Raw genomic sequence first — 12458 nt, forward strand, 5'->3', positions numbered from 1 at the left:
GCATGGCAAAGTAGTTTGGATCCCCTCCATTCTGAAAATTAATAATGTCTTCCTCTTTCCTGATTCCCAAGTAATGCTACTGGGAAAAGAAGGTTGAGGGAAGTGGACTTGGCCCAGTGGTTACGGCGTCCATCTACCACATGGGAGGGTTCAAACCCCAGGCCTCCTTGACCCATGTGGAGCTGGCCCACACGCAGTGATGTGCGCAAGGAGTGCAGTGCCATGCAGGGGTGTCCCCCGCATAGGGGAGCCCCATGTGCAAGGAGTGTGCCCCATAAGGAGAGCCGCCCAGTGCGAAAGAAAGTGCAGCCTGCCCAAGAATGGTGCTGCCCACACAGAGAGCTGACAAAAGATGACGCAACCAAAAGAAACACAGACTCCCGTGCTGCTGACAACAACAGAAACAAAGAAGACGACGCAGCAAATAGACACAGAAAACAGACAATGGGGGTGGGGGGGGGGAGAAATAAATAAATAAATAGCTCTTTAAGGAAAAAAAAGAAGGTTGAAATAGATTGTCATAAAGAAATCAATTGGACATTAAAATTGTGGGACTAGACCCAATCCAAATTTTACAAAACTGAAGTCTATTGTGCCTGGATTTTCAGGACAGCCTTATAAACTCCTGAGGTGCAGGGATGTGCTTTATATTCCTCCTGCATCCTCCAATGTCAGCCACACGCTGGCACACGTAAGCTCCTAAAGTTCTTCTGGTCTGACTGACAACAGACTTCAAAGTATTTATATAAATTACATGTTGGTAATGCCTGTATTTGTCAATGGCTATAAAATGGTGTGTGGGGAAAGAGAAGTGAAGAGGGGAGAAGGAAAGAGGAGCACAGGCTCATGGCATGTAAAAAGACAAGGTTTGATAATGTTAAAGGCATGAGAGGGTTGTTTCATCAATGACCATCACTGGCACTTACTAAGCATTTTATTTTCTATGTGTCAGGCATGGAGCTTAATGCTTTGCATGGATATTTCATTTAATTTTCATGACAATTAAAGATGATAGACATTATTAATTTCTCCAGTTTACAGAAGAGGCATAAGAGGGTTAGAAAAGTAAAGAAGATGTGGCTTAACTGATAGAGCATCCGCCTATGTATAGGAGGTCCAGGGTTACAACCCAGGGCCTCCTGGCCCATGTGGTGAGCTGGCCTACAAGCAGTGCTGCAGCATACAAGGAATGCTGTGCCAGGCAGAGGTGCCCCCCATGTAGAGGAGCCCCATGCGTGAAGAGTGCACCCTGCAAGGAGAGCCACCCCTCATGACAAAAGCATAGGCCGCCCACGAATGGCGCTTTTAACAGAGAGAGCTGACACAGCAAGATGATGCAACAAAAAGAGACACAGAGTCCCGGTGCCACCAAAAATGCAAGCAGACACAAAAGAACACACAGTAAATGGACACAAGAGAGCAGACAACGGGGCAGGGAAGGGGAAGAGAAATAAAAACTTAAAAAAAAAAGAAAGAAAGGTAAAGGAATCTGTTTAAGGTCTATGGAAAGTAAGTGGCAGGGTCGAGATTCAAATCCAGGCCTCTGGAAGTTCACAGTCCAACCTTTTAACTAGCCTTCTGTGCTGGGCTGATTACACTCTTGCTGCAACATAAGAGAGGCTGAAGAAGATGTGACATGGCCATGCAAATACCTCTCCGGTGACTTCCAGAGGATGTAATGACGAATCGCAGAATTCCCTTTTCTTTCCTTTGTGAATACACAGGGATGTGTATTGTGTGTGCGCTGAATAAAAGTGTTTTGTCTGTATAGGGAAGCAAGATGGGGCAGAACCTGCTAATTGAATGAAATATAATGGCATTTGGGAGAATGTTGGGCAGATTTTGAAAGTGACCAGGGACCACTTAAGACAGTATATATTAACTCAGAAAGAGGTTGGGTTGCTCCTATGGGAAAAGATAGGTATGATTATAAAATGAGTTGGGGAAGAAGGGTGTGGTAGTAGAAAACAAGATGCTCAGTGGATTGACAGAAATGTCCCTGTGATTTGTAAGCTTATCTGTTAAAGAGGCTCACACCTTCAAACACAATTTGCCTCTCACAGCCAAACAGTGCCAGGTGGGCTAAAAAAGAAAGACAAGGAAATAGCCTGGACAGAGAGAAAGAAGCATCACTCAATGGAATGGTCAAAAGAGATTTTTCTCGAAAAATCAATGAAGAACTCTGGGTTTTGTAGAAGAACAGGGAAGGGAAAGAGCTCAGCAGGGCCCAGCTCTGGTGAAGTGACAACTTCTGTAATGTTCACTGTATGCTTTCTCAGTGCCAAGCCTGGCGCTGAGCGTCTGACATGCAAACTCAGTACATACTGTGAAAGGTGTGCAGGTGGATGGAGAGGCCATTGGCTTGCCGGAAGCCCTTGCCACAGTCCCTGCAGACATATGGCTTGTCCCCAGTGTGGGTTCTCACGTGGCGAGACAGTTCGATGGACTGGGCAAACACAGCATCACAGTACTGGCATGCATACATTTTTCCTGGAAATACACATGAGTTTATCAGAGCCAGTACTAAACATTTACAGTATTCCTAAAAGCAAAACCACATTCTAGGACAAGTATCAGGGAAATATAATCCAGAAGAGGACATTAAAACACCAGGCAATTTGTAATACACTGGGTAAGCGGTGTTAGTCACCCTATCAGATGGCACCTTACTAACAGCTGATCACAGAGAAAGAGTACAAGTGTGGGAGTCCTACCCTGACAGAATTCTACAAGATAAGCCACAGGTTCGTGGACTCAAAAGAAGGCCAAAGTGGGGGGAAGAGAGCTGGTGAGGGGTGAGAACAGCAAGAGATAAGGTCAGAGAGGTATCAGGGGACTGAATCATGGGGAGCCTGGTAGGTTTTTGTCAAGACCTTGGATTTTACACTAAGATGACAAGGCATTGCAGGGTTTTCAGGAGAGAAGTGATGTGATACAGTTTAGTTTCAAAAGGATCACTTGGGTCTGCGTATCGAGAACACTCTACAGGGAAAGGGTGAGGGCAACGAGACCAGTTAGGAGGTTACTATTACTTAGATACAAATGCTTCAAACCATGTAGTGATCCGCCACAAAGCTTTCCCTGACAGTGCACCAATCCAGCTGGATCAGGAACCCTTCCTTCATGCTTCCCCGTCACTTTGGTATTCATTATTCCAGTGCTGATAACTCTGTACTGGCACTGTCTAGATGCTGACTCCTGCTCCAGATCTTCCCCAGTCCACAAGCTACAAGAACACAGGAATTCCATCGCAGCCCCTCAGCCTCGGGCACTGCCTAATCCACAGTAGGTATGCATCAAGGTTTTTCTCATGCTTGAGCTCCAGCTTGAAGCTGAAGGAATCCCTGACCTCCAGTAATTTCTCTAAGTATCCAGTCACATCACTGTTAGCCAGCCTCTCTTCAGATTCTCTCACAGTAAGACTTTACATGCCTGTGCACCCATGCATTCTTTGTTGTCTGTGTGCCTAGGGATTTTGTTTTTATTTTGCTTGGGATATATATTATACCTAATTTCAACTGGGCGTTTAGGCAGCTTATGCGGTTAAAGTTTGCAGGGGAAATGAAGTTCTCCTGGCTTTACCTTCTGAGTGCTTCTTCTTAGTGTGGTAGGCCAGAGCGGAGGCCTGGGTGAAGGTCATGAGGCAGTGCTTGCACATGAACGGGCGGTCCCCGGTGTGAAGGCGAAGGTGGTTCTTCAGGGTAGAATTGGCTGCAAACTTTGCTCCGCACTCTTCACAGGAGAAAGGCTTTTCATCAAAGTGCTCTGTCAGTTTGTGGTACTGCATGCCTAAGGAAGACATGCCGGGGACCAGAAGAGACACAAGTGATTATGTGATAAATCCAGCATGCGCGTAAAGAAGAGCACTGTCTCTAGAGGAGGCCCAGCATCAGCCACAGGGTGCCAGGCCATGCTGTGCCTCTGCCCGCTGGCTAGCCCTTCCCAGGTTACCTCAGCCCCGGTCCTGGGTGGATCTGATATGAAGTAATTCTAGGCTTATCTTCCCCATCCTCTCTCTCTTTTAAGTAGGACCCAGCCACCCAGAAATTGGGAAACAAAACTCACATTTATATTTTATCACATTCATCCAATATAATAAAAGGGCAAGGGGAAAATATTCTTTATACGTCCCAGGGCTTCCAGTAACTCTGGTTTATTTTCAAGAAATGAGTGGTACATGGAAACCTGAGGCAAGCACTAATAGCTATTAGGAATAAAATAGCTACACTTTACTGATTGTGCTAACTCTATGCCAGTCACTGTACTAGGTGTTTAACTATATTATTTTAAATCTGTACAACAATCCAACAAAGGAGGTGGTATTGTGATGCCTATCTAACAGATAACGCCCATGGTCTTCTCAAATATCTCTGTAGGAACCTGCTCTATTTCCTAAGCCCATACACAGCCCTTATTGCACACAGCTAGGGACAAGGCCCAACATTCAAACTCAACAAGCAGCGTTATCATCCTCTCCTACTTCTTCTTCTTGAATATACCTGAGGCATGAGCAAATTCTCTTCCACAGAGGTCGCATGTCACAGGTAGCCTCTTCTTTTTCTTCTTGGGAACGTCAGGCTCTCCTCCTGCACCATGGGCCTCCAGCTGATGTTTCTCTAGCTCTTTCTTAGAATCCTTTGTCTCACTGCACTCCTTACACTGCACCTGTTTGCTCTTGGCCACACGGCAGCGCTTCATGTGCACCTTCAGGCGGCAGTAGAAATGGAAGCTTTTGTTACAGGCTTTACAGATGAAACTCTTCTTGGCAGAGTCCGGGGAGGCAGAAGTGTCTTTATCTTGTTGGTCTGGCAAGGAACCAGTCTCTCCTTGATCATTCTGTTTTTCAGCCTGGCAGTCTTCTTCAGCTGGCATGGCTTCCTTTTCATCTGCTTTATCTTTGGCTTCAAGGTAAAATTTACTACTCACCTTCCACTTCTCCTTTTCTCTATTCTCCTTAGTAAGGAAACCTGCATAGGAGAAAAATCTCATGGCTCTGGGGATTCTCTATGTTTCTTATTTGCTTTATAACTTTTCTAAAGCATATCACTTCTTAGAGGAGACTGAAGACTACCTGGGATCCTAACAAAACTCTAAAAAATAATATCATTATCATCTTTACTCTCCAAGAAACATAAACAGCATCATTTGGCATTACATTGTGTCCTATTCTACACGACTTCTCTAGGTATAGGTATTGAGGACATATAAAATGAATAAATAATTTAAGATAGCAATGAACTGTTCTGTGAACTGCTGCGTCCTCCCCCCAATAAGGCAACAACATGAGTCTGACAGAGCCCAACACCCCAACCTGTTTCTTACCAACATATGCTAACTCCTGCATGACAGGCTGCAGGCCTGGAAAAGATTTGTGGATGCTGCACAGAAGGTGACATATTTCAATGGCCGAGATCGGTTTTTCCATGGCTCTACTCAGTACTGCTCCTAGGGAAGCTTCAGGGCTGGCTGTCTCTGAGGAAATGCTCAGAATCTAAATGAATACCATGAGACAAAGGTTTGGAGTTATTATCAGCAGATTTTCTCCATGATTTTTAACTTAAAAAAAAAAGCACAAAAACTAATTTCAGGAAGGCATTACTCATCTATAAATAGTTTATACTATTTCTTGTAGTAAAAGTAAAAGAGAACTGTTTTCCAAAGAACAAGAAAATTAAAATAAAAACAGAGACATATGTCAAGACAAATGTGCAAATATAAAGAAGCTGCAAGAAAGGAAGCATTAAGCACTTTTTATGAGAAATATCTTCACAGAAGCCAGAGTATCCCTAGGAACTTCTCTGCATCTTAATACTGAAAACTTAGAAAGCCAATGATTTGGTTGATGGTGTTTCTATCTTGAAGATTAGGATAATTTTTCATAAGTAATTGTCTCAATTCTGGAAATAATTCTGCATGATCAGTGGCTTCATATTTTTAGATTCTTATATGCACCCTTTAAATATCATTTTATTTCATTTAAAAAAAAAAACCCTTAGCTCTCTAAAAAAGGTTCAAATAGGGGCTTTAAAGAATATTATTTCAAAGTCGTCCTCTCAGACTGTTAGAGCTATCAGCAGAAAGAGTCAGCACACTGAGAAAATCAAGCTAAACCATTCACAGATGGCCAAATGGAATTTTCATTTGGGGAGATATTTTATTTCTGCTCTTTTCAAGTCTATCTAAATAAACCTGATGTCCCTGGAGGCAGGCATGAGACTAATTAGTGAGGATAGAATTGATCAACTACAGAAACCCCATCTCTGAAGTACATGGTGCACTGGAAAGCGTCTAGCAGATGAATCTTTCCTTTGAAGCCCCATGGAAATGTGTGCCATACTCTTCCTATATTAGAGTCATGTCAGGGTGGGGCAGTTACCTGTATGGACAGGATTAGAAACCAGCCCTACTGCACACCTTCTAGGCCTACTTGGATCAAAAGGCACTAAATGTGAATTTGTAGTTTAATTTTATGTTCTTTTGCAATTCTTTGCCACTCATGATGCACATAATCCTGGTATGGACATCCATGAATTCCCCACCCCCACCCCACCCCCACCATCCCCACCTGGTTTTTCTGGGATGCTGGCCACATTGTAAGAAGCCCTACAGAAAATGAGTTGGCACTCTCTGCTACCCCATATGGGCAAACACTTTGTTCTATCTATGTTTATCTTGGCTCTTTCTAGAAGCCGGAATAGAGCATGTAATAAGACCAATTTTACGTTCCTTCTTCTGAAAGAAGCTGTTTCTGAGAACATGGCTCCCCTTGAGATTTACCTAGATTCAGACAAATGAAATAAATCCAGGTTTAAGTCACATAAACTCGGGTTCAAATCCTGGCTGTGTTCCTTTCTGGGTGGAACATTATAGGCATGCTACTTAATCTCTTGGATCCTAAGTTCCCTTATCTGTTAAATGTGGACAATATCACCAGCGTCTTAAGTAAGGATTAAATAGAATATTTAGCTTATTAACACTGAGCTTGGCACATAGCAGGAATTCTGCAAATGTTAGTTCCTCTCTTAGGAATATAGATCCAAGTGTCAACTCTGTAAAACTCTCCAAAACTCAATTTGGTTTTATTTCTACCATACCTCTTTCACTGTCTCTGCCACGTGTTCTTCCTCTGAGGTGAAGTACTTTAGTTCAGTCCTTTGTTGGATGGCCTCTGTGATCAATTTGTTATGCCTCAGGATAATTTCTAAGGCAGCACTTTCTGGTGCTGTCACTGGAAAAAAAGGGAGGAAATTGAAGACTCATTAGTAAAGCTACGAGCACAATTTCTTCTCTTCACCCTTTCTCAACTCATACTACAATAAGAACACTGTTAACCCATCTCCTACCTAGAAATGGAAGTGTGGAAAATGGCAAATCACAAGGTAATCAGAGTATAATAATTAATTTAAGCTTAGAATAAACTGTTTTGTTTTTTAAAGGCTAAAAAGCTCTTGTGTCCTTGAACAAAATTGCCACCCTTACTTTGCTCTTTTGATATGGATGTGGGTAACCACCACAAGAGAGCTCTTCCTATTTTCTGGGAAGACTGACAATAATCTCTAGTTAGGGCTAACCCATGGTGGAGGACTGGTAACTTACCTGCCCGAAAGAAAGCTTCGGCACCAGGCTCCCTCTGAACTTCCTCCATAAGTAGGTTCAATGGGCAGGTCTTTGTCTCCTTAGCCACCAGCAGCAGTTGCCAAATGGCTGTTGCAGAGAGAATCTGCTTGTCTAGAACTGCTGAGACCAGAGAACTGAAGCCATCTGAACCAGAGTCATGTTTCACAAGCTTCTCCATGACCTTCCAGATGCAGCAAGAACACGCACATTAGGGACCTTCTAGCCACTGTTACAGCAGCAGAACTGCCTGCAAGTCTGGGTGTTCAGTTACAGTGAACTGTAGTCCCGGGGAGGAGCTTTTCAGCATCCTGCATCTCCTCTCAAGACCTCTCTCAACCTAGGAGATTTCTTATATTTGACAAAGTTCATTTCTCCTTTTGAGCTCCTTTCATTACTGAAGAAATTGCAACTATCCTATATGTTACTCTGTCTTAGAAATTGGGTCACCTTCTATCTTACCTTCTCCACTGTCACCTTCATATTTCTCAACATGGTGTGTATGTGTATTTATATAAAACATAATATAGCTATATTTTCCTTCTCTCTCATTTTATCACCACGCCCCATGCTCTTACCTCTATTTCTCCAGGGGCTAAACTCTTCAAGTGTGAGATCACCCTTAGTAACATCTGGTTGTCTGTGAAAATCTCAGAGAGGTTTTCATGATACCGTCTCAATAGCTCCATGCCATAGTCATCAGGGCTTGGCTGGACTGTAAGGGTATTAGCAAAATAGTAATGTTTGATGCAACAAAACTTCCTTAGAGCTAGCTTCTCCTACAGATGACTATGGAGTGTTGCAAATGAAAGAGGAAGAGAAATACCAGTGTCAGAGCTCTGTCTCCTCTGGACAGCTGAGTTCAACTCCCAGCTTGGGGCCTCATGCACATGTGTTCAGATCTTGCCTGAGTTCCTTTGGTCTACATTTAATCACTTAGTGCTTCAGGGTCACTAAACCACTAACGCTTTGAAAGTTTGAGCCTGGTAGCAGAAGCTAGTGAATGCTCAACAGGGGTGTAATTAGAAGACTGCACTCGTAGGAAATTCAGATGTGTAGATTCAAGGGGTATTATTCATCAAGCCTGAGGTCAAAGACCCATGTGGAGACCCAATATACAAGCAGGCATGAGTTAAGACAGTGGCAGTGAAGCTGACCCATGGTTCTGTTTTTATGGTCTCTGAGTCAACCTGTTAAGTACTCTCTTCTAAGGGATATTTATGTGAAAGAAAAGAAAAATCAAAATTACTAGGTATTTCCCTTAGTTTTACAGATATTCAGAAATATATTCTCTTTTTTGGCCCAGTACCTTCACTACTGGGAATCTAACCTTAAGAAATGATCTAAAGGCAAAAATCTATATACAAAGACATCTGTTATTGCATAATTAGTGGCAAATATGATGATGTGCCAGGCATTGTGCTAAATGTTTTACGTGTATTATCTCATAGTAGCCACATGGCAAATGGCTCTGGAATTCAGTGCCGTGTCAGGTGGCCCTACTTTGGTATTTGTGTTCCTGAGTATGATAGAGTTGGACTCAGAGGGACCTTTCTACACATGCCTCTTCTGTCACTTTTACTGAACCTGTGGTTGGCACTGGGGTTGGTGTATACTCAGGAGACTTGAATCTCTGGATTGCCCATGTGCCAGCTGGACACTGAGCCTCATCAGTCTTGCAGCTACTTCCCTCTTGTTCATTGGACCTACCCAGGCCAGCTAATAGGGAGGTTAAGACGGTCAACCACCACACCAGGGAACCAAGAGTACCTACAACTGCAAGCAGGAGAACTGCATCCATCATTCACGTGGAATCTAAGCCCCCTCTTGATAGAGAGGTAGAGTGGACATAACCGTCCCAGGGTCCACAGAATGGAGGAATAAAATATAGATTAGAGAGGACTTTCTGATATATCTACTACAGAACTATCGTGACTAGTAATGAAAGAAATTTTAGCATTGATGTGGAGAAAATGGCCACAGTGTTTGCTGGGGGCAGGCAGAGGGAAGAAGAAATGTGATGTGTGGGTGTTTTCAGGACTGGAGTTGTCCTGAATGTGTTGCAGGGACAGATGCTGGACATTATATATCCTGCCATAACCCACTGGGTGGACTGGGGGACAGTGTAAACTGCAATGTAGACTGTTATCCATGTGGTGCAGCAGTGCTCTGGTGTGTGTTCGCCAAGCGCAGTGAGTGTGCCGCAGTGGTGCTGGGGGTTGTTGATGTGGGAGGAGTGGGGGTGGGGTGGGGGATATATGGGAACCTCATTTTTTTAAATGTAACATTGAAAAAAAATAAAGAAAAACATCAATGTAATAGGTACCTTTATCATCCCCATTTCACAGAAAAGAAAAAGAGGCTCAGAAAAATTAAGTCACTTGGCTCAGGGTCACACAGCTACAAAATGATGGAGTCATCAGAATGCAAACCCAGGTAATCCTGACTGACACTAAAGCCTGCAGTCGTCACCATTATGTCCCATCTGCTTTAACGGAATAATTAACACATCATATACATCCTTATGAAGAAAATTACATAGTCATCAAAAATAGGATAATGGTAAGTTTTTTAAAATGTGGGGGAGAATATGTTAAAAGGGGAAAATTAAAATGATGAAATATGGTAGTATCTCAACATTATAAAAATAATGTGATAGATAAATATGCTAGTATTGATATGCTGGAGTGGTAGGATGTTGTTTTTTTCTTCTTTATTTTTGGAATTGTCCAAGTTTGTATAAGTACACATCTCTTTTATAAAATAGAAAAATGTTCTCCCATTTCCCAAATATCCTTTTTCTGAAAACTGTCTTAGTCCTAAATGCTCTCCAACAGTGAGTGGAGGACTGGCTAGAGTTGGACTCTCTTTCTAAAGAATGGAATATGGACTCATTTCCCCAAGCCAAACGGACACTCTGGTAGAAATTCTGGAGACTGGTGAAAGCAAACAGCACTCGAATGGGAATTGGAAAATCAAGATTTGAGTTTCTGCTGCTCACATTTGTCAACACAGCTTGTCAAAATTGTGAGCTGTGTGGATGTACCTGAACCTGTCTGCACCTTAGGTATTTACAGGTGGCACCTGATAGCCCTGGGAAAGCCACACATGAACAAGCCCTGAACCACAGGAACATCAGGAGTGAGCCTACTGGAGAAGAGTATCAGATTTCAGCTTTTAATTCAAGAAATAATGAGAATCATTCATTTGCAACAGCTAGGTTCTGTTTTGCAATGACAATCTTAATACTATATTATCTCCCTAGTCAAGAACCAAAGGGCATCATTTTATTTTAGGCTATAATTTTCTGTACCAGTAGTTCTAGTCCAGAGAATCAACACTTAACTAATACCTGTGGTGGTTGGCAAAGTGGCTAATTTCTGCAAATTCTCCAGCAGAAGGCCCAAGTTTGGGAATGTTGTCTCCACAGCCTTAAGGAGCTTTACCAAACTCTCAGCAGTCAGTGTCTTCTCTTCAGTTATTCTGTGCAACAAATTTTCTATTGTCTCCTTGGGTGTTCCGCCCTCACAGCAGTTTAGAATCACCTGCAGTGGCAAGCAATTCACCAGACACTAGTTACTGGCGATTCTGAATTTCTCTGACACACCACTGGGAAACCCAGCAAGATGTCAATCCAAGATATCCTGTTATTACAAGATGGCCTGTCTTCAAGTTCTCCTCTGTTCATTTCTAACACTACTTTTTTCATAGTACTCTTCCTTATTCTGTGTCAATAAAAATCTAAAACATTCTCAAAATAATCCTATGAAAATCTTTCTCAATTGCAGATCTGGTATATTTTTTTGCCTCTAGCAACTTGCATTTTATAAAAGAGTTCTTACACCAGGCCTATATGATGGAGCAAGTAGCTTATACCTAACATGGTTCTTTAGATTTTGTTTGCTCAGACCCTAAGAATGAGAAACACAAAGAACAGTTATTAATTAATCCGGGCAAATTATTTGCAATCTGTCTGAAAAAGTACATGACACTGATAGAGGTTGTAATTTCAGAGCAACTCTATTTTTTTTTTTTACTTCCTTTTACTCTATTTACAAAGCAATGTGAATACTAAGATAGTTTATACATTAGTCAACAGCCTCCAAAATAATACATTTAAAGTACATTTCTGGATCATTTTTCTTGTGAATCCTTTATTGTCTATTCCTTCATTCTCAATGGCCACAAATATTAGTTCTAGTGATCATTCAGTAAGTCTAATCCCTCGTTGTTCCTTGGAATGCTAGAGGATTTTCTGGGTTAAAATCCTTTGCAGGGCAGAGGGCTCCAGCAAAAGGTTGAAAAATAAAGCACATGAGAGATATTTTACAGATGTTTTCCTATTACAATATAACTAGCACTTAATGTACTGCAACTCAATATGCATAAATTGGCTGTTATGGAACTGATAAAGCAGGGGATTATTTCAATATATGTAATCTACAGATTCATAATAACTGAATTTTGAACTTCCCTTTGGGAAAATGCCAGCTCCCAGGAGAAACAGTCAAGCAATCAGTCATGAAAGCATGCCAGAGGCTGCCATTATCAAATTAACTCCCATTTTAAAATAATGAATTTATTTTAGAACCAAATTGGTTTTATATATAAAAAGAAATATCTGTATCACATATATGAAAAGAATATATATATATATAGTAAGTCGGCATATTCCTTGTTAGTACAGAACATAGTCATTATCTTTGTCTAAGGTCTCATACACACTAGGATTGATACTAAATGAATCATAACTTAAAATTTAAGAGCTGATACCTAAAAACCATACTGGTTTCAGTGCTAAATCTTTGTTCCTAAGCAATCACCTGATAAGTTAATGAAGCAGC

At 41.8% G+C, this 12458-nt stretch overlaps 1 protein-coding gene across 4 annotated transcripts in view; it reads right to left on the bottom strand.

Annotated features, from left to right (window-relative positions):
- ZBTB40 (zinc finger and BTB domain containing 40) overlaps positions 1–12458 on the bottom strand; it is a 77975-nt gene that overhangs the window by 15133 nt on the left and 50384 nt on the right. For all 4 annotated transcript variants that reach the window (XM_058304153.2, XM_058304155.2, XM_058304154.2 and 1 more), the window contains exons 6-13: positions 10967–11159; positions 8193–8329; positions 7597–7798; positions 7095–7228; positions 5323–5491; positions 4500–4967; positions 3583–3789; positions 2326–2490 (exon numbers count right to left, since the gene is read on the bottom strand). In XM_058304153.2, the coding sequence (XP_058160136.1) occupies positions 2326–2490; positions 3583–3789; positions 4500–4967; positions 5323–5491; positions 7095–7228; positions 7597–7798; positions 8193–8329; positions 10967–11159 (1675 nt within the window). The remainder of the gene's footprint in view (positions 1–2325; positions 2491–3582; positions 3790–4499; positions 4968–5322; positions 5492–7094; positions 7229–7596; positions 7799–8192; positions 8330–10966; positions 11160–12458) is intronic.

Source organism: Dasypus novemcinctus, chromosome 9 (assembly GCF_030445035.2).
Source record: "Dasypus novemcinctus isolate mDasNov1 chromosome 9, mDasNov1.1.hap2, whole genome shotgun sequence".
NCBI classification, from domain to species: Eukaryota; Metazoa; Chordata; class Mammalia; order Cingulata; family Dasypodidae; genus Dasypus; species Dasypus novemcinctus.